Raw genomic sequence first — 26,731 nt, 5'->3', positions numbered from 1 at the left:
AAATGAAGTGTAAATATTTTTTTGTTACACCCGGTATATAATGAAAATCAAATATATATTGCAATAATATCCCGGGGACAAAATTGAAGTTTATCTGAGTTTTTAACTAATTAAATATACTAACATGATTAATAATTTAGGTGTAAGGGGATTAGAACAAGTTTATAGATGCTTCATATTCAAAGTAATTGATTAATTGATAGATGTAAATGCATAAGCTATTCAATTTTCCCCCGTAGTATTATTGTAAGCTACATTCAACGCAACCTAACCATCATATTTTATGAAAATTCCTTAATACATATTAAAAACTAAATTGACAAAAAATCAATCAAAATCTACCTTTCTTTATAGGCATTTTTTTAAATTGAAATATAAGGTCTATATTATAACTTCAGCTAGGATATAAAGTACTTAAAAATAAATAAAAAGATATTAGCTGTTAAGTAAAGTCCTTATATTTAATCGATTTTTTGGTGGTTATATAGATTTTATAATTAATTGTAAACAAGATAAAGTAATAAATAATTCATTTTTCAACAGCAGAAATGTTTACATCAATTGGTTATTTATTTTGATTTACATCTATATAATTCTTTGAAGGGGAAAGAGGGCACTGAATCGTTGTTATATCCTAGGAACTTGATTTTTAAAAGCAAAACTTTTAAAGGTTGAAATTTTTTATATTCATTTTTGTGTTCTCTAATAAAAGGGGGTGTTCATCCAGCGTGCGTTCCAAGACCTTCATTTTGTTGCATAGTCTTATAGAACACGTCTGAAATTTGTTAAGTAAACCTATAAATTCGTTTCAACTTTTAAGTATAATAAATTAATCGTCCTTATTAAATAATAACTATTATTTATATTCAATTAAAAAAAAAAAAAAACTTTTCGAACACTCAGTGTATGCCTTAGACTATAAATAAGTTTTAAAATTTATTTAATTTGTAATTTATTAATCGGTACAAATTATGGTACTCCTGACTTCACGACTTCGAATTTGCAGCTCTACAAGTGGTAAGCTAGAAGGGCTGTATCCCCTCAAATATCCCCCCCCAAAAAAAGGGGGAGGGGTAAATCCTAAAAATTTAATTTTTCAAATTTTTCCCAAATAGCTATGGATTTTTTGGTTTCTTTCCAAAAAAAATTTATACATTTGAAATTAAATTTTTGAATTTTTTTTTAAATTAAATTTTTTGTAAATATCATTTGATTTTTGAAATTTTAAAAATAATTTTTTTTTTTCCTTAAATAGCTCTAAATTTTTGAACTTTTTTGAAAAAATTCAATTTTTTTGTGAACAGTTATGAATTTTGAAAAAAATTACCCCCCTCCAATATAATCCTATGGGTGCCCCTGTTCTTGTGTAATAGCTTGTCAGCTGATGAGAGGAATTATCAATTCCTTCCATGTATTTTTGTCTTATTAATCTCCTTTATAAATGTTCAGATTTCCACTACGCACTCGGTATGTAAAAACAAGATTATTTGTGTGTGTGTGATCTTTTAAAAACATATTATTTATTTGATAGATTTGATGATGTTAGCAATGAAAAAAACAACATTACAACGAGGAGAGATGATCAAAACGATAAGTGTGTATGTAGCTATAAAATAATCTTTTAGAGAACATTTCGTGTTTCTTTGTTCATTACGATCAATTTAATGCGAGATACTTACAAAGATTCATTTCCTCCATTCCTAAAATAACTCAAATAAAATGGTAATATTTTCGTATGGACAGTACACACATGTACATGCAGTGTGCACAAGCTATCTGGACCACGAAAATGATTTTTTCAATTTTCTCTCCTACCAGTTATCAGATGTAAATAAAAACACCAGTTTCTGAAAGCTTGATGTATTCGAAAATAACATTCAACCTCAATTACAGCCTCTATGCGAGGCCAAAAGTATGAGCAGGCCTTTACTACTTCCTCTTTTGGAAAGTTCTGGAATTCCTTCATGATCTGACATATAAGTTCATCCTTTGTGTTTAAACAAATTCGGTTAGTTTGTTGTTCGATCTCACCCCACGCAAAAAAAAAAAAAAAAAAAAAATTACATTGCCTTCAGATCTGGCGAGTTTGGAGGCTAAAAGTGCAGTGAGATGAATTCGTCAAAATTGTTTTACACACATTTGATACTTTTCTTCGAGGTGTGGCAAGGAACCGAGTCCTGTTGCCTCATGTAAGGCCTCCCCTTAGCAACAATGTCGTTCCTGACTGACTTTGGTGCCTAGCATGTCCAGGTAGGCATCACTGTTGACTTTGAGGCAATGCAGAACACATGAGATGGTATGACGCGGCCTTTGACCTCCGTCCACATTGCAGTTGCCTCAAAATCACCTTAGAGGCCCAAAATTCCCTCCTAACCTTTCAAACGAACGCCTTACTGAGTCTCAGAGTTAGAGCAATTGTTATGTTATCCCTTCCAGTGCGGATTTCAAGGCGGGTTCCATGTCTTTTCCAAATATTTGGAACAATGAATTTTTCAAATGATTCCATTTTTTTCAAACTGTTCCAAGCTTTCTAACAAAAAAAGAAGTTATGTTCCTAATTGCTCGCGTTTTCTCAAGAGAGCGCACCAAAGTGGTAGCATAGATTGCTAGTGTACCGTCTAGATGAAAATAATATGATAATAGAAAAGGGAGCTGAATATATTTTTTTAATTTTCCAATGCACTCATCATTATTTTTTTATTCTTTAAGAGAGAACATACATACAAGTATATATTAATCAGAAATGCGTGAAAGACAAGGATTAACACTGCAGATTTATTGCAAAGTGTTAAGTGCAAGTCCTAGTTGGACTCGGAGTAAAATTAAGGATATCTGTGTGATGTCTTCCAAACTTTACTCTCTAAGACACACTGAAGTCGACGGGATTGAGATCAGGACTGGAAGAGGTCCAAAAGCTTTTGTCCCAGAAGTCAGCAAATTGTTTCTTGCAGGAGTTTTGTGTGTCTTCGAGACCATATGGCTGAGGGCACCGTTTTGGGTCCACACACAGTTGTTCTCAGAATAGTTAGCCATCAGCCAGGGTAACATTTTCCAGAGACTTGACAAATGCTTAATCTAACTTAAAAACATTTCCTTCACTTCCTGCCTTCCTTTTGACTCCTTTTCCATTTTCCTTGGACACCCGAATGTTCCGGACTGTTCTCACAGTCACGCCGACAATGTCTGAAATTATTTTTTCATCAACGCCCGCGTCGAGAAGATTCGAAACCCTTTTTGCCTTTTTGATTCTTGCTCACTCATTTTTCGTCCAATTTTGATCAAATCAAAATAATGCACAAAAAAAAAAAAAAAACCTATGTATCGGAACATTGTTACTTGAAAACTTAATTAGAGCAAAAAAATACACCTCTTTAACAATTTAATACTCCTAATAGAAGCAGAAAATTCACTCTTCCGTTTGTCAACTCCAAAAAATATTAGCAGACGAGCTAAAAATAGAGCTACGAATAAAACATTTTCACTGACGTTATAAATTGCATCATAATTGAAGGAGAAGATTTTTCAAGGGTTTAAAGTTAATCATTTTACTACATGAAATCGACATATTTCCAATAAATGAAAATTCATTCTTATGAATAAAAAATACTTACCACTTCGTGTCAATGGTAAACCGTGATACTTGAATATAATTAAAGTAATTTGAAGTGAAATTCCCATTAATATGACAAGATTTGTAGAATTATTATTTTTTTAGATCAATTATAAACACGGCAAATAGGATAATTATAGAAAAATATCCTATTATTTCCAACTTTCATAGTTAATTTTTTTTCTACAAAATGCTAATAAGATTGTATAACGATGTAGTAATATATTTTGAACACATTTAAGGGTATAATGGGTATATATTTGACATCTAAAAGTTGACTATTTTCCTCAATATTATTGAAAAATGGGGTTCATTGTTATTAAACTTGGATGGGGATGCCTCTCTCAAAATGGCCGACAACAACAATGCTGACGTCACGTGAAAAAGTTCTATTAGCATCACTATTTATCAATTTGGCTCAAAGGGGGTCGATTCTGACACGAGGATAACAGTGTGAGAGGATTTTTGAGTAGCAACATATTGATATAGATACAAATGTCCGTCTATCACATTCAGTGTAAGAGACAGTAACATATTTTCTTATGACAATAACAATAGTAAAAAAAGAACAATGCATGAATAATGTTGGCCAGAAATCATTGTTTCTAATATCTTATCACTCTAATTGACATTAATGTAGTAGAAAGTCGAAGGAGGATTAAAAATAAATTGAAAAAAATAAATACGTGAGAGATTTTCATTCTTAATCAATTCATCTCTCTGAGTAAAAAGATTTTGATAATCATTTAATACTTTTGATTGTGCGATAATTATCTTGGAGGAAAAAACAAAAATGGCTTCTGATAAGTCTGTTTTGAACAACATAGCCATTGTATGGATCGTTGGTAAGTTATACTCACATCATAAATAGATTATTAACTGTTACAATGTACGTCCAAGCGCCAAGAATATGCCCTAATATGATATATATTTTGAAGCTCATATTAATTATAAAATAAATGAGATGAATATTATTTAAAAACATATTCATCACTCTAATACACCTGTAATTTTCAAAGACTTATTCCCCTAGTCCACCTATGTACAGTGTGTACGGAATTTAGAGTAATCAAGAAAAAAGTTAAGACATAGTTTATTTTTGAAATTATGACATTTCAAACACTGTACAAATAATTTAAATTTAATTCTCTGTAACATATAATAATTTCATCCATGATGGTCACCTAAATCCTTCACAGTTTCCGTCAGACAGCGACGAAAGTCCTTCACGAATAACTTCATGTCCGATTTGGTGCATCCCTTAACCAGTGAAGCCTTCAGGCTCACGAAATTCTTATGAGGCTTTCCACATTCCTTTGTCTCAAGAATGGGCTAAAGGCATACTCTGTAAGATTCAAATAAGGGGAGTTTGGACGTCATTCTTTGACTAAAAGTTTGGAAAATTCCCTGTGAGCTTGTCTTGTGTGCTCTTGTTGGTATTTGAGGGGTCTCCGTCTTCTGGGAAGATTCAAGGTTCGTTCCCAAACTCGTGCTCGGCCCAGGGCTTCGTTGAGCATTGGAAACGTGCTCCAGGTAATTATTGCCATTTACCTTGACATCAGATGTATTATCACACATACCTGCCCCGACCATTACAGACACAGGTTTTTGGGATCCGTAGAGACATTTGGCATCATTTTTCCAATCCTAGCTCCATACACAGTTATTCTGGATGTTGAAGGCCATTTCCACGTGAAATTCTTTTCGTCCATGAAAACAGCGTGGAGTTCGATTGAACCTTTATATCATTGTGACCTCAAAAAGCATTTGGTAGCGCTATAACCATCAAATTCTTCCTCAAAAGCTTTATACTGTGCTTCTTCACCTAGGTTCGGATGCACCTCTTGTCAATCCTTCGTATCTTCTCTCTCACAGCCTTGATGCCATTTAGCACCCTTTTAGATCATGCCGACCCTTACCAGGAGCATTTGGAATCTTCATGTCAGTTAAAACTTCTTCCAGATCCTACAAATTTTTACTTTGCTAGCTTTAATGAACTTTGAAATGACAATGGGTTTTTCCATCTTGAATTAACTGAACCATCACTTTCGACTGGTTCTTTGCTAGGGTCATCTTCGTCCAATAATGTTTTTATGACTGAAAGAGATCAACCGGCCTTGTCAAAATGAATACGTAGAGAATGCACCTGATATGACGAAATCTCGATATATTTACAATTGCCATAAAATTTCCGTACACCCTGTGTATATAATTTTTAATGTTGAAACTCAACTACTTATAACTTATAGTTCACCTGCAAAAAAACTGACATAATTTAGAATGAAATATTAACACTATTAAATAATTAACACTAGTATTTACATATATTATATTAATATTGGATTTCAAATTAACTTCTTTTAACCACTAATAATCATTATCATTTATCAAAAGAACCTAACGATATTTGATCCTTATTTTTTGTGTGAGTGATTCAATCTATAATAATTAAGTCTCCACAATTCAAACCCTAATTAAGGGATATTAAATATTTTTTGCACCTGTTTACATCCATAGTAAATTTATATAAGCTTTGATAATAGTCTTAATTTTAACAAATTAGAATTAATTTGTTCAAAAGTTGGACCTTAATTAGAGTCAAACAGAAATAGATGTACATTATTAGACCAGTTTTTTTTCCAACTTTTTTTCGCTTTTTTGGTTTGGCTAGTGCTGAAAGGTTGACATATGGTATAAAAATTACATAAGCCAAATTTTATTGTCTTACAAGGTCATCTTTAGGTCGCACATCTCGATCAAATTTTGAAAAAAGACAAAAACTCTTTACTTAGTGAATATAGATACTAAAAAAATTTTTTTAGTTATATTCTAAGGAATATTTTTGATAGACATTTTTCTAAGCTATAAAGAGTTATTTAATTTTTTGAAAAAATAGTTCTAGGGGGCAAAAAAAGAAAGGAGAAATAACTTAGTAAAATTTGATGATCCACGTAAAATGTCCATCATTTTTTATTTTTATATTACATTTTCCGAAATAACATATAAAATTTTTATAAAGTTATTCTCTTTTTTTTGCTCCATTGGATAGCTTTAGAAAACAGCTTCCTTTTTACCTTTTATAGTTTAGAATAATGTCTTAAATAACTAAAATATACAAAATAAAGATTAACGCTGTATTTTAATCCTTATTGACGAAATAAATAACTTTTGTCTACTTTCGAAATTTGAACTAGATGTAATTGGATAGATGTGATCCTAAAGATGACATCGGAAGAAAATAAAATTTAGCATATTTCATTTTCTTACCAATTTTTCCAATCTATCCGTAATCGAAATGGGAGAGAAGTTGAAAAAACACAAAAGAAACAGCCTTGATGTACATTATTTGGTATTTGTTTCTGTACAAGCAAAATATGCAATTAGCAACTCAAAAATGAGATTGGTAATTTTAAATGTGTTTTTTTTTTTTGTATTTAATTGTAATGAATGTTATTGTAATTCAATATGTATTTTATGAGCTACTTTATAACTTACTAACACACATGACAAATAAAGGAGGATCAGTGGATTAACGCTTTAAATTTAAGTGAATAGGATTTTCCAGCCAAAGAACCTAATGATAGCATAGACAGAGATGAGTAGTTTGTATTGACATTTTTTTAGTAAATTAAAATTATTGTTGCGTGTGCTCTTATTCTTTTTACTTCATTATTTCATCGGTTGTCGTGGTGTTAACTTCTCCCTCTAAAGTAAGCCTTATTGCCTATCTTTGGTTTAAATTGTTTTAAAATGTATAATTCATAAATATACCTAGTGGTCCATTAAAATCTGAACAGTTTGAATGTCAAACCTTCAACAAGATATAATTTATTAATTAACAATAGAATTTCAACAAAATTAATATTGTACATGGGTGTGTATCTGAGCTCTCTTGATTATTAATGTACCCATCCTTAGCGGTAATGACGGCTTCTGGATAGTGGCAGAAGGCCTGGTACCCGCTGAGGATGTATTCCTCTGTCAGGCGTACCATTGCTGGCTGACAGTGGCTTTGAGGACCTCGGTGTTTGGATGACGTACAATAGAGGCCTTCCCCTGGACATACACCCAAAAGGTGTAGGCTAAAGGGTTGGCATCAGGGTTGTAGGGGTGCCAAAATTGTCAAATAAGAGTTCAAAAGGCTCGTTCAAAACTAGGTTAAAAGAGTCTTGCAACGGAGGAGATAGGGTTCTTTCATTGCTGCTATCAAAAGTGGCATCTCCACCCTCGCAAGGCTCTTTACACCCACTTTTTTGATAGCTCTCTGGACAATCTGGTGTAAAATGAGACGAGATATCTTGCATGGGGTCTCATAGACTTGAGGGATTACCCTGGGTGTTTCCTTAAAATCCTCCGGGTCCAGTTTGGCCTTTTTGACAGAGCCCTTCATCATCTCCGACGTTTCGGACAGGCTGACGGCGTAGACATAATTATTGAAGACGCCCAGCTGCTTGAAGTGGGTGAATGGAGATTCGTCGATCACGTTGAAGTGGCATTATCTCAACTTGTACCTAAACTAAAGAGCTCAGGTTTGCTTTGTTTTGTAACTACTTGTATATCGACATATGAATTAATTTCAATCACTCAAATTTAAGTAATTATTGAATTTGGAAGTCTTCATATTGTAATGCATATTAACAAAAGTCTTAATTCAGTATTACCATATGTTTTCCTTACACTTTCTCCTTGTACTTTTTTTTTCTTACAAAAATTGCAACTCTAGGCATAATGTAGAGTGGGCTCAAATAGGTGTATTTTAGTTTTCAGCTCATAACTATTCAGTTTCAAATATTATTATTATTATTTTTTTTTTTTAATACTTAAATTTAGACCATTCAGGCTATTAAACTGTATAACTTGAATCATGTAAAACATGATTGATAGGAGAAATATATGCTTGAAAAATATTAACAGAAAAAATCCCCCATACTAAAGTTCTTGAAACTCAAACAAAAAAAAAATTCTAGATTTTTTTGTCTAGAATAATTCAATCAATTAAAACATATAGCTTTAGGAACAATGAGGATTTGTTTTTCCTATCGAAATTAGGCATCCCAAATAAAATCCCTTTTTCTAACGCGGGGTCAAACGGAGCCAAGTCCCCAAAGTAGAGATATTACGGGTCTTGGAACGAAGTTCCTGGGGGTTGTATAAATAAAGTTGTATTATCTGAAAGGATCCCAGACCCGAACTGGGTAATCTTAATCCGAATCCTGTTTTATTTTAGTTTGAGTAAAATACTCCTTTAGTTCGTGACAAGTACACGTCTATTTTTAGTTTCGGATGAAGTTTCCTCAAATAAGTACGTCTATAGATATGAGCTGATCCGGATCCGAGATGATGTAGATCCATCTTTACTTCAAATGGAAAAGTACAAATCATAGACCCCCCCTACAAATATATTTTTTATTTGTATCCTCATGATTAAAGATCCAAGGTCAGAAACTCATTTTTCCATTAAAGATCAATAATTTTAGGAGTTTAATCATGATGTGTGTTTACAAGGCATGATGTTTTATACATATAAATATACTCACATACACAGAGAATTTCATTCTGTACTTACAATATGAGGAGAATGTCAAATACTCATTGACTCAATTACTTTTAAAATCAATATACCAACTAAATAGTTTTGTCCTACGTGGAGGACAAGATGAACTAATGTGTGGTTTTTATTTAATTCCTTTTCTTCTTTGAGAGTCGTTTCATACAACAAATGTACATATTCACCGGCCAACACAGGGGTTGAGCTGGAGGGGATGTAGTTTCCATTAAAACAAAACTTTTACGTCAACACTACTACAAATTATCGCTTTTTAGTAAACATTTAAATCATAAAAAGCTAAAACAAGTTTTTCCAAAAAGTGTTTTGTCTCTTCTAACAAAACAGCCAAAATAAAATTCTGCAGACGTCGCTAACATAAAGTGCAGTGTACATAAGTCATACTTCGAATAGAGAAGTTTATAATGAAAAAAAAAAAAAAAGAGTGCGAGGAGAAGGTGCGAGAGAGACATATGGTAACCCTGAATAAGACTCTTGTTAATAATAGGTGAAGTAACAAGGTTAATAGAAATACAAGATTAGACCATCATGTAATTGGGATTGCTAGAATTTTCAATCTGATGTATTGTACTGACTGTTGGGCAAAGCAGACAGATTTTGACAAAACATGCAACCACTCACAGTTTATGACGTCACTATTGCTAGAATTTTCAATTTGATGTATCGTACCGGCTGCTGGGCAGGAAACACAGATTTTGACAAAACACACAACCACTCACCTCCTATGACGTCAATATTATCAGCGTGGTGGCAGTCAAACATTTGTTGTACATGCGTTATGGTATAACCTCGTATTTCTATTGACCTTGGTGAAGTAAAAAGTTCTGTGCGTTTCTTTGCTTTATTTTTGCAATAAAAGTTAAGTTAGAACTATCCAATTTAGATGGTTCCAAACGGGTTTCTTGCTAATATTCATTTCCTGGGCAATGGAATAAGTGCTCACATGCCAGTCCAACTTGACGGTTTCCATTATAGTATCGACATCTTTGATGTGCATATTAGCAGGACAGACTCTTTGGAACCAAGGCTTTGCTGTTGCATTCGATACTTTATTGGGTCCATAAAGAGCGAAAAAATATTTGGCCGCCTGCTCCGCCTTTTCACATTGGCCGTAGTGATGATGAGGAATGTATCGAATTTTCTCATTTTTTAGTTCCATTTTGGAACGCTGTAACACAAAACTGGCTTCACCAAACACAAAACCGTAAAAGAACTTTTTTTATGTGTACGTTTAACCCTTAGGTTTACTTTAAGCTTTTTTGATGCAATGTATTAATCGTGAGATATAGCTCCTAAAATATATCTAGCGGAAACCCTCATCACTTTTTACTTAACGCTAATAAATTCTACGGAGGGAGAAGTTAACAAAACGACAACCTAATCAATAATGGACAAATAAGACGAAGGAGCACACGCAACAACAGTTTTTCTCTTTCTTGTGTTTAAAGGTAGTTTTTTTTTATTACAAACTAATCAATTCAAGATATACATAGACGGTTATTCCTAAGTTTTAAAGGTTCCATAAAGGGAGGATCCATGCAAGAGACCTCAGAGTCTCACGCCAGACTGTCCAGAGAGCTATAAAAAAAGTGGGTGAAGAGGCAAGTTTTGAGGCCAGCATTGAAAAAAAAAAAACCATCTCCTCCGTTACAAGACTCTTTCGAGTTCTTTTGAACACCTTTTTAATATTTTTGACCCTTATAGCCCCGATGCTAACCCCCTTGACTACACCTTTTGGGTGCATGTCCAGGGAAAGGCCTGCTGTATCCATTATCCAAACGCTCGAGGCCCTCAAAAGAGCTCATTTAAGAGCGGCTATATTAATAGTTAAGATAGCTCAGAGACACATCTATTTATAGTATTATTATATATATTTTTTAAATGTTATTTTTAATTAATAAACTTTATCTTGCTAAAGTTTAAAAGATTTAATGGCCACTCGGTAAATATAATTTTGTCTGATTCATAATTATATCTCCAAAACTTATGAATAACCCTGTAGATATAATATGTTCCATATTTCGACCCAAAATTGACCAGTCCTATCTAATTAATAATATTATTGCTGAACAAATAATGTAGGCGGGGGTGTATGAATAAATACTTAAAAATGCATAAATATATATGCATTGTGCAGTATATATCCATTTGAAACCTTGGATTGTTTGAAAATTACTTGTAAATACATAAATGATAATAAAATGAGTGATGGCAATTGCTGGAAATAAATAAAATATAGCCTCCTTTCCATAGTTATTGTCATTCAATTAACGATCATTCTTTTGAGTTCTACCTATCCATGGAATTCTATATAGATACACGGAATAGTCACGCATGCAGCCTAGTTTGTTTTTCTTTCCTTTCTCTCTTGAAGGAAAGGAGTAAAAAATAGAGGATGACTCATCTTGTTCTTTTTTTAACCAATCAACCCTTTTAACTATATTCCCCTCATGTGGGAATAAACACTCTACGAGATTATTCTGGAATTGTATGACTAGTGATGGAAATCGTGTGTATTTTGGGGATATTAAAAAAGAAATTCAAAAATCAAACTGGTAACCCTGACAATTTGATAAATGCTTTGGATTAGACCAGCTTAGCTGTCATGACGTTTCAGTACATCAGGTAACAGCAGCTGTTGCAATTGAGGAGGGGGAGAAGGAAATAAACAAGGGCATTAGGGGAAATTACTCTGATATTGATCTTCAACTCTACTTGTAGTCCAACAAGGACTTACAAGGGATAACTCTGCAACTAATCTTCAAGGTTACTCTTTTTCTTTTATTAGCACACACGAATGTTCAATCAAGTTTTGAATATAATAGAAATAAGCTCACCACTCAGGAGTTAAACAATAATGATAACAGCTAAGGAACAGACAAATCATTCTTCAGATTACCAATTCCAAAATAAAAATAAAAAAGGGGTCAGCTAAAGAATACACACTATTTACATCACTATGTATGACCTATCTAACTAAGAGTTTGAATGATGTCACTTTGCATTCGACCTCCATCAAAGTGTTTTGCTCTCATATTTACATAATATGTATGAGGGTCTATCCTTTCTTGAGACATGGTCCTTCAGCGAGATCATGGAAATTCCGGGATAATATAGTCAATAATAAAAACTGTGAAATTTAAGTAATTTATTTGATACATGCGGGAGAACCTGGCATTGCCTTAGTAGTTAAACGTCAGCTAACAGACAAACTTTCCTTTAATATTATAGAAAATAAATTCTCAATAAATTATATATGAGGGTTACTCTCCATTTTCCATGAGCACAGTCACACGTAGCTACTTAATAATTAGATGCTCTCTCTTCAAAAATGGCGGAAAAATAATAACAACTTGATATTTTTTTGAATATGATCCAAGGAGTACTTTAGTATCTTGAGCGCTCCCTGGCGGGGCTTTACCTATACACACTTGCTACTAAACTTCATTTAAAGTAACATTCATTATGCTTTTGTTACATACATCTTCTTTTTCTTTTTTAATGAAGATAATTGAGATATAAAGTAGATTTTTCGCAGAAATAAATCCAGCATGTAAAAATAAGTGGTCCCTTTTAGGCTTGACCCTTGAATATTAGCCTCAATGTCCCCCTGATATCCGTGTATTTCATTGAAAAAAATGGAGACCCTTCCTCCTCTCTTCCGCTCCCCCAATGTGTTTGATCAGGGGCAGCACAAAAAAAAAACCCTTCAAAAAGTGTACTCAGAAGCTCAATATCTAATTATTAAAGTATGTATAGCAGTGATGCATAAAACATGAAACTACTCAGTGTAGATATTCCTAAAAAGTAACGGAATACTTCTTTTGCAAATCCACTTTGGTTGTTAAGTAGGTCATATGAAGGCTTAGACAGGGATCCCAAATCCTGTCCCTGTCACTACAAAATAAATGACTGAAGGAGGGATATATTTGATACAATGGAGAGTCTTGCCTTTAATCCCCTCCATATGAAGATATGAATGTCCTTCCTCTTAAATGGGATCCTTTACCCATGAAATGAATTGCTTTTTATGCCTGGGAAGTAAATTGGACTTATTGAATACCTCCTTTGTATGAGTCCCATTCTCATATCAAGAGGAAATTAAGATAGAGGGCTTGGCTAAGCTTTTCGGTCTTCGTACGTGAAATCTTTTCCTGCATTTCAGGATAAAAACAACAATCTAAGATTTTCCATGGTCCAAAAAACATACACAATTCCATTAGTAAAACATAACTTCACAAGAGTGAACCATTTACATGGGACTACATCTGCCTGCTTATTTTTTTCTATCGCTAGTACTTTTCTTCTTGTAATCCTCAAAAATTAAAAAATAATGATAACAGCTTTGCAAAATGAAAAGCCTGTTTCAGATTATGTACTAGAAAAATCCACTCCCAACTTCTAAGAAATATTTTATACACCTCTAATGAAGAGGAATACTCAATGATGAAAATCTTGTATAGATTTGGCATGTTAAAAAATAAAGAAACCGAAAATCAACATGGTAACCCAAACAAGTTGAAGAATGTTTTGGAGGAGAGAAATAATAATGCTCATGCCGTTTCATTACATCCATTACAATCAGCTGTGACAGGAGAGGAAGAAGAAAATGATATAAACAAGGACATGTGGTAGAATTACTCCCATGTCGATCCCCAATTCTACCTTGAGTCCAGCAAGGACATACAATTATAACTCCGCAACAAATCCTCAGGGTTACGTTCCGTCTTTTATGAGCCCTCACGAAGGTTCAAACAGGGTTTGAATATAATTTAATCTATTTAGGAAAGGATGTTCCCTTTTCAGGAATTAAATAATAATTACACCTGCTAATGAAAAGAAAATTCCTTCGTTATATAACCAATTAGAAATTAACGGGCAATCTAAAAAAATACAGTGGATTTACATCATTGATAATACTAAATATTTAATAATAGCCTTCCAAATGGGATTTTCTGCACCTGGAAACAGTATTAATATGCTCCTGAAACATCTTTCAGAATAAATGCAACTTTTGGTTTTGTTGCAAAAACGTATTTTCTTGGAATTATTTCCAATTTTTAATCAAGTTTTGGTAAATTTAATCACTTGCCTTCTCTATTTCCCTTATTACAATTTAAGGTATACACGTTGCTATAAATGTTATATTATCTGTTATACTATATATCACTCTCAATCTCAACACAGTTAATTAGTACATTTTTAGTACCAAAATTTCTTTAAATGTAATTAATATTTTGTAAAAGTTTTTATCGAAAATGAAATTATAATATTTCAACTAAGAAGTAATCACAAATTAAATCGTTTTGATGACCAAATCAAATTTTGTAATGATTAATTAGCGATATTTTGAGTCCATGTTGACTGTCTATCAATAAATAAAATTCACTTAATATTTTGGGTTTACGTTTAACCCAAGTTAAAAAAATGAGCTTCGCTAACGGAGTGTTTAATTTTTACGGAACATTTTAAAATCACATAACCTACACATTTAAAAATTCCCGAAGCTAAGTTTCCATGCTAATTTTGTGACACTTTGCAACTGTACCTTATAATGGATTAAAAATATTAGTTAATGTTTTCATAAATTCAACTTTTAATTAAATGAATTACATATTAAATTAATTCAACGGATGCTTCCCTTGTAAATAGTTTATGTCTCTACATAATTTCTTGTAGGTATAAAACCCCGAGATATTCCGAGAAAACAGGATTCTGGAACAGAAATCTTCATTAGATAAAGTAATGAAAATCTAACCCCCACCTCAATCCAATTAAACTATGAACTTATACAACTTGACCAAAAATAAATTAATATGGGTAGTCCATCATTAAAGTTATATGCGATTATTAAATGAGATATATGAATTTGGTGGAATTTTAAGTATTCTCAAATCTTAAAACTTACAATAACGGGTTATTAACTTAATATTTGGAGTTTTTTTCATATATAAAATAAAGGTATTACAATATATGTATTAGATATGTAAAAAAAAGTATGAATTTATTTAACAAACTTCAAAATAATTTTGGTCTGCTTATTAATTCATATGATCGTGTCAACTAGCACTCAAAGCCATAATGGTGATTAATTTGTAAATCAGGGGCGTCCACAGGATTATATTTTGGGAGGAGCTAGGTTTTTGGATTTTTTGAAAAAAATCAAAATAACAAAAAATTTTGAGAAAAAATTAGAAAGATTAAATTCTTTTTTCAAAAAAAATCAAAAATTCACAGTTCTTCACAAAAAAAAGTTTTCCAAATTAAATTTCAAATGTTCAATTTTTTGGAAAAAAATTTTAAAATCCACCACTGTTAACACAAAATTAATTTTTTTGTTAAAAAATTTCAAAAATTATATTTCAAATATTTAATTCTTTGGAGAAAAATTTCAAAAATCCATAGTTACTCATATAAAATTAAATTTTTTTCAAAATTGAAGAATTAAATTAAATTTTAAATATCTAATTATTTGATTTTTTGTTTCAAAAATTAAATTTTATAGTAAAAAGCTGAAATTCCTTAATTTAAGGGGCTACAGCACTTCCAACCCACCCCTACGGAAGCCCCTGTATATACCTATTTGGAGCTTATATTAGTCATAAATTGGACAATAACTACTATAAATTTTCAATCCATGTACAAATATATATTTATTTATTACATTTATTTCCTAGGCGGCCCTGGAAGTGGAAAAGGAACACATTGTGAGACTATTATGGCCAAATATGGATTCACTCATTTATCAACAGGGGATCTTCTTCGTGTCGAAGTAATGTCCGGCTCAGACAGAGGACTCAAACTATATAACATTATGTCTGGTGGGGACAAGGTTCCTAATGATATTGTTGATGAAATCCTGGTAGAAGCCATGATTGCAAAAGCCTCTGAATCCAAAGGTTTCTTAATTGATGGGTATCCTATTAATGTTGCGCAGGCGGACTCTTTTGTCCAGGATATTAGAGAACCAAATTGTCTTCTCTTTCTCGAGGCCAATAATGAAGTATTACGCGGAAGGCTTAAGGCTCGTGGTAATTTTGATGATACTGACGAATCTATCAAAAAAAGGATTGCAACTTTTAATGATGAAACTCGACCCATCCTAAGCAAGTTTAATAAGATTTCAAAATTTGTGAATGCTGAGAGAAAGCCTGAGGAAGTCTGGACGGATGTCGACAAAGTTATTAGTCAATTGCTATAATAATATTTTGAATCTCTAAATTATATGTATTGTACAGTGTGCAAAAGTATATATATTTTTTTTTTTCAAAAAGACAATAAAACAAGTTCTATAGATGAATTTTTTTTTATTTTTGGTTCATAATGAAATTTGATTTTGAAACAGTCTTAAAGTCATATCAGATAATACATTGTCAATGAGTTCCAATAATATCTGGAGTGGACTAAGGGTCAATCACATAACTTAATGTAGGGTGAAGTATATCTTTTTATGGTTAAAAATCAAAATGTATAACCTAATTGACTTTTTACAGTATTACTCTAATTTTTATCATATCAGAAAATCTTTGTCAAGTCACGTGCTACAATTAATATCACTTCCACGAAAACCACATTTTTGAACTGAAATAAAAAAGTTTTTGATGAAAAAAACTTGCATAAAGTAATTGTTTTATTCTTGGAGTGGCACAAATATTTCTTTTAACCCTTTTTCAACAAGTCAATAACAAAAAAACAAACAAAAAAAGTACCAAAAGTAATGTTAAGATTGAACATTTTATCCCTTAAAGTTAGGAGTCATCTTATTGGCAAAGGATGCACAATATTCTACGTACCGTTTTCATTTTTCACTGAATATTATAAATTAATTTTGCCTTATATAATAGTAGCTAGCATATTTACAATGTGTCTTTGAAGAGCTGATTCTAAGATATTCATCATTACAAGTATTTTTTAATGTTTTATTTTAAATTATGAAATGTACACATCATAATATTTGGTATATTTTTGAATAAATGATAACCCAAATTTACATTTAAATAGTGAAATAATAGCATTAAAATCATTTATTGGATACATATGCCAGAAAATTTATGATTTTTTTATAGGCGCAACTCCATTTTGTTTGATGAAAAAGAGATGCAAAAGTTGAAAATTTTTTCAGAAAATGAAAGATATTTCAGTTAAACATCAATGTTTTGTGTCTGAAATTTATATGTAAACGAATTTCCAGACAAATGTCTACAAGACTTATATAATCGACGAATCTGATATTCCATTGAAAATCCATTTTTTGCAGCCATATTGCACTTTTTTTGCTCATAACTTTTTTGATTTTGAATAAATTTAGAAATGTCCTTATTCGTGTAGCTGTTTTTGAGACGCCAGTCACTTTTTGATTTATAACTCAACCCCTGTCTAGTCCCCTTGAGCTCATTTTTTTGTGTTTTGGGTGTAGAATTAGCCACGCTCGTATTATCCTCTCGAAAATTGGCACCCTGATTAAATTAAAAAGAGGCGCCTATCCAAATTTAAGCCTCCCAGGCCCATTGGTGTCGGTACCCAACACACAAAGGACACACAAACGGTATTTTATGTATATATGCAGATAATTTCGGTACATTATTTAAGTCATTCAAGCTACCCAACTGTATATCCAAGAAAACTTTAGAATCTCGCCATTAGAATGAAATCATGCCCTTCCCACTAGTACTTATACAGCTTGAGTGCCACAAAAGAAACCTGATTGCCTTCAAAAAGAAATTATATTCCCACAGCCTGGATATAACTTTACACTATATGTGATAATATATTTATAACTATAGAAGTACTATAATAAAATTAATAAGTAGCATATGCTTCATCAAACCCCTCGTAAAAGTAGGGAACATTCACATTGACTGGAGTAAGTTTAAATTGTTTATCACTCAGTGCATACCAACGAAAACCAAAAATTTGTGAGACTTCTCTTTCCATGTCTTCATAAGTTCTATAATACGGAACAAAATATACAAAATAATCTAAAAACCTCTCAAATGATTTTGCAAAAAATAATAGAACACACCTGCTATTTTTTCTAAGCCATGAATAAAATTCATCTGACCAATCCAAACTCCTTTTCCAGTCACATTTAAGGATGATAGCAGTTTTCCTTACGTGAAAATATCTCAAATTTTTGCCGGTGTAAGCTAATAATAGAACTGTGGCAGAGGAAATTCGCTCACGAATCATCTGTAATAAATATTATAAATAGTTATAGTGATTACTTCAAAGATTGCATTTTTGTACCAATGTATGAAGATATGGACATTGTCGCACCAGATAAAGGTATGCTGAATCCGGACGATTAACAAATCCTCTATGAGTATGAAATCTAGGAAGTCTTTTATGAGCATATATTTCCAAGTCTGTTTTATACATTTCCACCGTTAAATTAATTGCTATTGCTGATATCTATGTTCGGGTTAATATTATATGAATCATTAAAGAAATCCTAATAAAACGCTTATTATAGATACTCACTTTGGAGTAGGGTGTATCGTAAACGATGGATTTTATTGGCGCCTTGTTTTGGAAGGTGAGTTCATTCTTATGTTTTCCTTCAGTGATTAAATGGACTCTTAATTTAGGATTACTTCGTCGGCATTGTCTCCAGATTCGATAATCAACTATCACAGATCGACACTCAGTATAGGCATTTGTTAATATTTGAACATTACGGAGTTTCTTCATATCTCCTTTGATGAGTAATTAGAAATGGATTTAAAAGGATGAAATAAGAAATACTCTAATCTTACCAAAACATTCCACTAAATCATCACTTATATTATGCGGAGAAATCGTCAAGGACTGTAAGTTAATAAATGTGGCTATGGCAAGCATAGAGAGTGGACTTCGAGATATATTTACAATTTTCAAATTCTCAATCTGTAGACAGCATACTTCACTAACCTCATCCAGAACATGGGTGGCTAATAATAGTTTTATTATTTAAAAAAATGATTCAATTATAATTAACTCATGTCTTTGACATCAGCGATACTAAGGAAAAATCGACACCGATTATGTTTAAGATCTGGTCATTTTCTAATAAGCAATAATTAATCACTCTAAAGCAGTGGTTCCCAAAGTGAGGTTTGCGACTCCTCTATGGTCGTGGGACACAACGGAGGGGTCGCGATATGATTTCCAATAAAGAATAATATAATTGCAATTCACATTACATTGAGTGGCATCAAAACTTACATATTTTTTATAAGTTTCTTCTGGATCATTTTAAAAAGTATTCAAAGGAAGATAGTGCTCCAGAAAAACATAACTGGATACGCCCCTTTTACCTCCACAGCTAATCATCCGTCGTCTGATATGAAAGATGCGTTTATAGAACTTTTATGTGACCAAACAAAAATCTAATTTTGATTCTAAAACACTTGACGAATTCTGGATTTATGTGATGAATGAGCTAAATCAGATTTCGATTTACTTATACCATTTGGGTCAACTTATTTATGTCGGAAGGATATTTTACGTATATTCACATACATCAAAAATAAATTCAGATCGCGGCCACACGTGGAGGATGATCTTTGAGTTGCTATGTCCAAAATTAAACCTAGAATATACCTACTTTGCTCAGTATACAGTGTATTTACGTCACATTAAGGCCTTGAATTGTTTACAAACCTATTTGTACATCCACAGCCTATAATACTATTTGTTTGTGAGTCACAATTTTGACTTTATTCATCACAAGAAAGAGAATTGAGAGCATAGAAATGATTCCACGTAGTACATATTTCGCGGATTTCATATTACAATATATTCGTTTTTTTCGTCGTTGTATTTTTGGGTAACTCTGGGTTGAACTTCATAGGATTTATATGGCTTTTAAGTTATTTATTTGTAAAAAATGCACTCTAAATTTTATATCCATACCTCAATGAGAGGTGTAGGGATCGCAAATTGTCTAGCCACATATTTCAAGTGTCGAACTCAAAAAAAGTTTGGGAACTACTGCTCTAAAGTATCTGTAGAGTGTTAAATATATTACTAAATGCTACTCAAAAATGTTAAAAAAAAGCACATCAATCATCAAAACCCACAACTCATAATGTATGCATACCATCAAATGTATCCAACTCTAAATCCTTCAACTCAAGCTTTTTAATCCCTGGTAAATAATTTAGCAAGTCCTTCATATCCTGTAAAATGGTTCCACCCGTACCATAGATATCAATTTCATTAGACTTCCTTGCAAAATCACAAGGAAAAACGTAAGAAAAGGATTGTATTTTAGGTAGTGGCCCGTTGAATTCGCAATATTTCGAGATAAGTTGTTGAAAACTTACGACGACGTGTAGATTTTTTGTCGGACGAAAGGATAGATGTTTCAGCTTAGGAGCAAGGCCATTCAATGCACGACTGGCTTTCAAATGATTAAGTACTTCCTGTGGAAAAAGAAATGAAACACACTCAATGAAGGTAAGGATTGGTAGTGCTGTGTTTGTCCCTATTTAGACTGAAGACTCAAGTACCGTCCAGATCAGTCCTAAAACTTGGTTCCTTCATGAATTCACTCAACTTTATTTCTTCATCTGTTTCCAGGGGCATCTGCAGAGGATGGCTGGAAGGGATGTAGCCCCCCAAAAAAAAAAAAAAAAAAAAAAGAAAATCTTGTTATAATTTAATTTTCTGTAATAGCTATGTATTTTTGATAATATTTTTTTCCAGAAAATTTAATCTTTGAAATTTCATGCTTGTAATTTTTTGTGAAAAGCTTTTTTATTTTTTTTGGGAATAGCTATAGATTTTTGAAATTATTTTCGAAAAAATGTAATATTTGAAATTTTACTCAAAAAATGTTTATTATTGGATTTTTTTCGAAAAAATTTATAATATCCAGCCCTGCCCTTATATATAAAATCCTGGGGACGTCCCATTTTAATCAGTATTAACACTACGAAGGATCGACAGTATTAAGAGCTGATAGGACCGGTCCTAAGCCCGGAATTGACTGAATAAATACGAATTGACACAACACTTATGTTTGCTACTCCGATGTCCAATAGTGGGCATAAACAATAGTGATATTTGTTATTACGGTACCTCATAAAACTTGCCAGCGTAATTGAATCTGGAATTCGTAAATGTACTATCATGAACGACAAACTCCGACCAAATGGTGTTGATATAAACCATTTTACTCCAGTTTATGCAAGTTAAAGATGCAACCAATCTAGTCTATAGATATTTAGATAAAAAAGGACATTTGTCAGTTCATTACAATGATAATCCATAATTATTGTTATTGAGGAGGAACATATGTGCATTAGGGTGGATTGTTTTTCAACTTTCGATTGCCGCTAGTGCTGAAAAGGTGTCCATTGGTATAAAAATTAACTATGGAAAATTGCATTGTCCTACGAGATTATCTTTAGGTCGTACACCTCGATCAAATTATGAATAAAGACAAAAATTATTTACTCAGTAAATATAGATATTAAGAAGACGTTTTTAGTCATTTTGCATCAAATAATTTTGATAGACATTTGATGAACCCATAAAAGTGTTGTTCTAAACTTCTTCTATGGAATACAAAAAAGATAAAAGTTAGGAAAATTTGATGCTCCGCGTTTCATTTTTTACATTTTCAGAAGGGAACTTTCAAAATGTTCTAATGTTATCCACTTTTTTGCTCCATAGGGTAGTATTTGAAAAAACTTTATTAATATTTTTGATAGGTTAGAATAATGCCTACCTTAATTTATTTATGCAAAATAATGATTAATGCTGTATTTTAATCATTATTGACGAAGAAAAGAACTTTTGTCTTCTTGCGAACTCTATGCGGATCATCAAATTTTACCAACTTTTTCTCTTTTTTTTTGTTCCATAGAAGAATTTTAGAACAAAACTTGTTAAAACACTTTTTATAGTTACAACAAATGTCTATCATAATCATTCGGTGCAAAATAACTAAAAAGGACTTTTTAATATTTATATTTACTAAGTAAAGAGTTTTTGTTTGTTTTTATAATTTGACTGAGATGTGCTACCTAAAGATGACATCTTAGTAAATTGAAATTTTGCATAGGTTATTTTCATAACATATCACAGCTTTTCTGAACTAGCTATAATCGAAATTCGAAAAAAGTTGAAAAACAAACCTCCCTAATGAAGATATTTGGTAAGGAGGAAATAGAATAGCAGGCTCTATGTGTGCACAATGACAATAAGGGAGTAGGAAGATGAAGTCCTGATCATAAATATGTACATAATGAATAGCAAATATCTCCTTTGTTACACAGTTATTATAATACATACATATTCGTGAATGATAGACACTCAAAACTAATAAACATCAACGAACAACGAAAAAACAAACAAACGAAGGGTAATTTAAGGAAATTTATTAATAAAAATATTGAACGATAACTGAATCTTTTATAATAATAGTAAATAAGTTGGAATAGAATTTGAATAAAATATGTATTTGAAAGAATTTTTTGAAAAATCGCAATATAATAATAATTAAACTCTTAAATAAATAATATACACTCATTTTTTGTGAAGACAAGTCTTTGGAGCTCAGCACAAAATTCATGTGAATAGTATAATTGCATTATACTTTTAACAAACAAAAACGCGTACGCAGACATATTAATAACCTTAGATGTTGAGAAATCAAACAAACGGACAGTCAAACTGTCCGGAGAGGCAGTTAGTTCTACAGACTCTTTTTACGAAAATAATGTATCAATGGCTTCAAAATCTCACTTGATAAGGAATGTACTGAAATATTTTTTGTAGAATCAAATCCGGTAATAAGGCCCAATCCCCATAGTATCGCGACTTTTGAGGCTCAAGGGTTTGACACTCCTTTCTTTCAATCCATTCTCGCTTTTTCCTGACCCTCCGTGTCTCTTTTTTAACCACCGAGGTATTAGAAGAGGCTGACTTTGCCTCAAGGACAGGAAGAGAAGGATTCAGGAGATTTAGCCTTCTCGTTGGAGCAGAACTATACGTGGTATAACTGTCATTCCCTTCTCGAAGTCGACGTAACGCCGCGGAAGATGATGAAGAGAGGCCCAAACGATTGCCTGATGTATTGTAACGGGTTGAGAGAGGCATAGTTTAGCACCCACTGCTTGGAACAATTGCAATAAAAGGGAGGAAAGAAACGAAGCTCTGACTATATATTTTTGGCACGAAAAACAGATTGCTTTCTTATTCTATACATTGAAGATGCGTTCTATCATTTCTCCTCCTCCTTTGTTCTACGCTTCATGGAAGGGAGGTTGTCCGTTGACCATGATGTCACATCCAGAATGGATATGCTTCATCACTTCCTGTTTTAAATCACAGACTTCTTCTTTGAGTCTCTTAATGACACTGCCCAAGTCCACATTCTCCACCTTGAGTTGATTGACTTTATCATCAAGTTGTGAAATGCGCTCTAATTTCCGCTTTCTACACTTGGAGGCAGCCACTCGGTTACGGAGTCTCTTTCGCTCCAATTTGATTTTTTCCTGGGATTCCATATCAATGGGCTCCAAGCTGTTGTTATTTCCACTGCTATTACTGAGAGAGTCCAGCGGCTCTTCCTTTATGCGAACGTCATCCGGGAGTGCTGTTTCACTTTCCCCATCTTCGCTAACCATATCATCCATTCGAGGAGGTTCGCTCTCTTCTGCAGAGGAGTGAAGCTTTTGAAGTGCCTCTTCAAATCCCTTTGCATAAATTTTTTGCTCTTCTGTCACACTGCGATTAAAGAGGCAGTCGTAGGGCGAAGGAGTGTTGAGGGTTGGGTTGCGACTTAGAAATTCCGTCAATTCCGGAGATGTCAGTTTCAACATTTGCACGTCAGGAGATGTAAGAATCTGGGACATCTTTGCCTTCTTATTATTGATGCTTCCATCATTGCTCAGGTCCAGGGTCATTGCAGGTCGTTTGCTTCCAGACATGATGTTGATGTTGTCACTCTGACAGATACAAACAGAATGAAACCTTTCTCTCTCTTTCTATCTAGTCTTATTATTATTTTACCTTAGCGCCTTACACACTCTCCCTATTCTCTACTTCATTATGAATGATAAAGCAACTATTATGAGTCATATATTTCCTCAGAACTTACGTCACTTTTCTCTCTTCCCATTGGCTCACAACATTCGCAACGTCAATTACGTAGGATGCTCTACATAGCTTAAGAGTCAATTTACACAGGGGTTCACTTCATCTTATAGATACTCTAATATCTAATTAGTAATTACCATACTCACATCCCCCCAATTTCCCTAAAATATACTAGATAGTTGCGTCATCATTTATTCCTTAACTACTCCTCTGAAATATGTGCCTTGGTTTCTTGAGCGAAGCCTTTGTTAAAACAATAAAGGCAAATAATATATTTGTTCCCTCTTTCTCCGGCCATCCTGTACAAAAATACGTATTAAAATATATGGGGAGTAATTCAAGGACCCTCTCTTTTGTATTCATAATACTACTTGTAAAAGAAGAAATAGAACCTTTCTCTAGACTTAATGTATTGGGGAAATCCCTTCAGATCCTTTCTGAGAAACATTTATGTTTTAAATTTTTCGTCATAAAATAAAAATATCGCAGGCTGGAAGTGTTGGCAAACTACAGCACAACCTAGATTCATACTATTTAATATAATAATACCCCCACCTACAGAACAGTTAGTGTAAAAGTAAGATAAGCAGCCTTCATGAATTATGTATGTGATCAAATACTCTTTCGATGTCTTGTTATCTAAAGCAAATATTATATTTTTCAAAGTATTTGAAAATGGACAATTAATTGTTTTATCAGGTTTTTTGATATCCTAAAAATACAACAAGACGCTCAGGGATTTTGTATCAAATGAGGCCATCTAATCGATCCAGGGGGCCCTCCCTGTTGCATATCTTATTTCAGCGGATGGATTCCTTCTTCCTGTAGCTCTAACAACTCAACTCGTATGCATTTTTTGGTTGTTGTTTTTTTTTCAAATTTTCTTTTGAAACTTCCAATAAATAATATATAATTCAAAAGGTGGTAATGATTAACAAGGATCCGTAGACCTATTAAAAAGTTTTGTGTGTTTATTTGAGTTACAATAACTAATCATAATGTATGATTATGTAGTCAATAAGAGTCACACATACTATAAAATACACTTGTCGATGAAATGATATTATAGTACCTCTCATCACGATTTGACCAACATTAAAAGTATTTTATATGCTCTTTTAATTCCTTATAAATCGGATAATGAGGCCTCACAATTCGTAGCAACAATTTTTACTCCCTTTTCATCACCAACGCAAAAATGAAACTCTTCCATTCCATTACATGCAGCTCCGTAGGTTCTATTTTTACTTAAGGCCACAACAGCACCAAAAAATTTAGGAGATTTATCAAGTACACGGCGAATTGCATTCCTAGCTGCCATTTTTGGCTCTACTCCTCGGCGCATCTCTTCAACTGCAATGAAGGATGGAAGGAATCGGAGCATAACATCTCCATCACCAGTTGCAGCTGCTCCTCCTACTGAGGAATCTGCATAAGCACCTGCTCCTGGAATAGGAGAATCTCCAACCCTCCTATGAACGAAGGAACATTGTCATACATTCACATGAATAATTATTAATAAAATTGATTGACTTACCCTGGGATTTTATGTTTAAGTCCATTGGTAGATGTACCAGCAACTATGGTACCAATATTGTCTATAGCGATCATTCCAATGGTGTCGTGATTATTGATGTTTGCCAATCTCTCCTCTTGTGTATCATCATCGGATGAAGCGGGATGAAAGGGGCCGCAATTTTTTGTATGGTCTGGTGATACATTCTAATAACGAAAGGATAAGCATTAGTACAAAATGGGAATCTCTAATAAATAATTAAAACATTAATTAATTCTTTATTATGTCAAGCTATTGCTGCACTCAAAATTTTAAAAAAGGAGACTAGGTATTTTAATTAAGATAATATCTTTACCATCCAATAATTAGGCTGACAATGATTGCTTCTCCATTGTCGCCAGATTTTCTTTGATACGGGTGTACTCAAAGATTCTTCCTTAAATCCCATCTCAACCGCAAATTCTGTTGCAAGCTCTCCCACCAATATACTATGATCTGTGTTCTCTAAGACTTTTCTTGCAACACCCACCACATTTTTGACTCGTCTCAAACAACCAACTGCACCGACATTACCCGTATTTCCGTCCATAAGCATGGCATCCAATGTTGTCTCGCCATGCTCATCAGGAGAACCTCCATAGCCTACTGTGTTGTCACATTGCTCTGTTTCGCATATTGAGCAACCTATTTCAACAGCGTCTAGTGCGGATTTGCCGTCAAATAACGCGTAACGGGCTCCTATAGACGCATTTACAAACGACCATGTATTAATAACAATAGGAGCGGATGTTGAACTTGCAATTTGTGGCATAAAGCGGATAAAAAGTATAAAAAGAACATGAAAAACACTCTCCATACTGCAAATCTATTTTCAACTGTAGAATATTAGTAACCTAACCAAAGGTCACTTTTCTACGGCTACCTAAATCATTCTTGTGTTTTCTAATAG

At 32.9% G+C, this 26,731-nt stretch overlaps 4 protein-coding genes across 5 annotated transcripts; 1 reads left to right on the top strand and 3 right to left on the bottom strand.

The window, feature by feature from the left end:
• The first annotated feature begins 4,166 nt into the window (after window positions 1-4,166).
• Window positions 4,167-16,470, top strand: LOC121123020 (adenylate kinase isoenzyme 1). Its single transcript, XM_040718098.2, has 2 exons — window positions 4,167-4,455; window positions 15,854-16,470. Exons 1-2 carry the CDS (start codon window positions 4,404-4,406, stop codon window positions 16,375-16,377), a joined length of 576 nt encoding a protein of 191 aa, XP_040574032.1. The 5' UTR covers window positions 4,167-4,403; the 3' UTR covers window positions 16,378-16,470.
• Window positions 16,471-17,919: 1,449 nt separating this feature from the next.
• On the bottom strand, window positions 17,920-23,264 carry LOC121123390 (F-box only protein 39). 2 transcript variants are annotated; one of them, XM_040718515.1, is made up of 8 exons: window positions 22,911-23,264; window positions 21,240-21,374; window positions 20,257-20,581; window positions 18,932-19,105; window positions 18,657-18,871; window positions 18,423-18,587; window positions 18,199-18,365; window positions 17,920-18,123 (listed from the first exon to the last, which is right to left on the bottom strand). In XM_040718515.1, exons 1-8 carry the CDS (start codon window positions 23,262-23,264, stop codon window positions 17,976-17,978), a joined length of 1,683 nt encoding a protein of 560 aa, XP_040574449.1. In that variant the 3' UTR covers window positions 17,920-17,975. The 2 variants fall into 2 exon arrangements, with proteins under 2 accessions (XP_040574449.1, XP_071746684.1); XM_071890583.1 differs by lacking the exon at window positions 21,240-21,374.
• Window positions 22,529-24,097, bottom strand: Jra (Jun-related antigen). Its single transcript, XM_040718517.2, has one exon. The coding sequence runs from the start codon at window positions 24,095-24,097 to the stop codon at window positions 23,411-23,413; it is 687 nt and encodes a 228-aa protein (XP_040574451.1). The 3' UTR covers window positions 22,529-23,410.
• On the bottom strand, window positions 22,529-26,710 carry LOC121123392 (N(4)-(Beta-N-acetylglucosaminyl)-L-asparaginase). The gene is made up of 3 exons (XM_040718516.2): window positions 26,138-26,710; window positions 25,804-25,988; window positions 22,529-25,738 (listed from the first exon to the last, which is right to left on the bottom strand). The coding sequence occupies exons 1-3, from the start codon at window positions 26,636-26,638 to the stop codon at window positions 25,393-25,395; spliced, it is 1,032 nt and encodes a 343-aa protein (XP_040574450.1). The 5' UTR covers window positions 26,639-26,710; the 3' UTR covers window positions 22,529-25,392.
• Window positions 26,711-26,731: the final 21 nt, after the last annotated feature.

The sequence above is a fragment of the Lepeophtheirus salmonis genome, chromosome 8 (assembly GCF_016086655.4).
Source record: "Lepeophtheirus salmonis chromosome 8, UVic_Lsal_1.4, whole genome shotgun sequence".
Lineage (NCBI taxonomy): Eukaryota > Metazoa > Arthropoda > Copepoda > Siphonostomatoida > Caligidae > Lepeophtheirus > Lepeophtheirus salmonis.
This window is presented reverse-complemented; position numbering and strand designations above follow the sequence as displayed.

What these genes read in the sequence shown, in the direction of transcription:
- LOC121123390 (XM_040718515.1), bottom strand. Translation starts at nt 23,264, where the DNA reads ATGCCTCTCTCAACCCGTTACAATACATCAGGCAATCGTTTGGGCCTC. An exon ending in TTCAGTACATTCCTTATCAA is followed by an intron (nt 21,375 to 22,910) that starts GTGAGATTTTGA and finishes AAATATCTATAG; the next exon opens with ACTAGATTGGTTGCATCTTT. An exon ending in ACGATACACCCTACTCCAAA is followed by an intron (nt 18,588 to 18,656) that starts GTGAGTATCTAT and finishes ACCCGAACATAG; the next exon opens with ATATCAGCAATAGCAATTAA.
- Jra (XM_040718517.2), bottom strand. Translation starts at nt 24,097, where the DNA reads ATGTCTGGAAGCAAACGACCTGCAATGACCCTGGACCTGAGCAATGAT.
- LOC121123020 (XM_040718098.2), top strand. Translation starts at nt 4,404, where the DNA reads ATGGCTTCTGATAAGTCTGTTTTGAACAACATAGCCATTGTATGGATC. An exon ending in AGCCATTGTATGGATCGTTG is followed by an intron (nt 4,456 to 15,853) that starts GTAAGTTATACT and finishes TTTATTTCCTAG; the next exon opens with GCGGCCCTGGAAGTGGAAAA.
- LOC121123392 (XM_040718516.2), bottom strand. Translation starts at nt 26,638, where the DNA reads ATGGAGAGTGTTTTTCATGTTCTTTTTATACTTTTTATCCGCTTTATG. An exon ending in GTCAGCCTAATTATTGGATG is followed by an intron (nt 25,989 to 26,137) that starts GTAAAGATATTA and finishes TTTCGTTATTAG; the next exon opens with AATGTATCACCAGACCATAC. An exon ending in CTTAAACATAAAATCCCAGG is followed by an intron (nt 25,739 to 25,803) that starts GTAAGTCAATCA and finishes CTTCGTTCATAG; the next exon opens with GAGGGTTGGAGATTCTCCTA.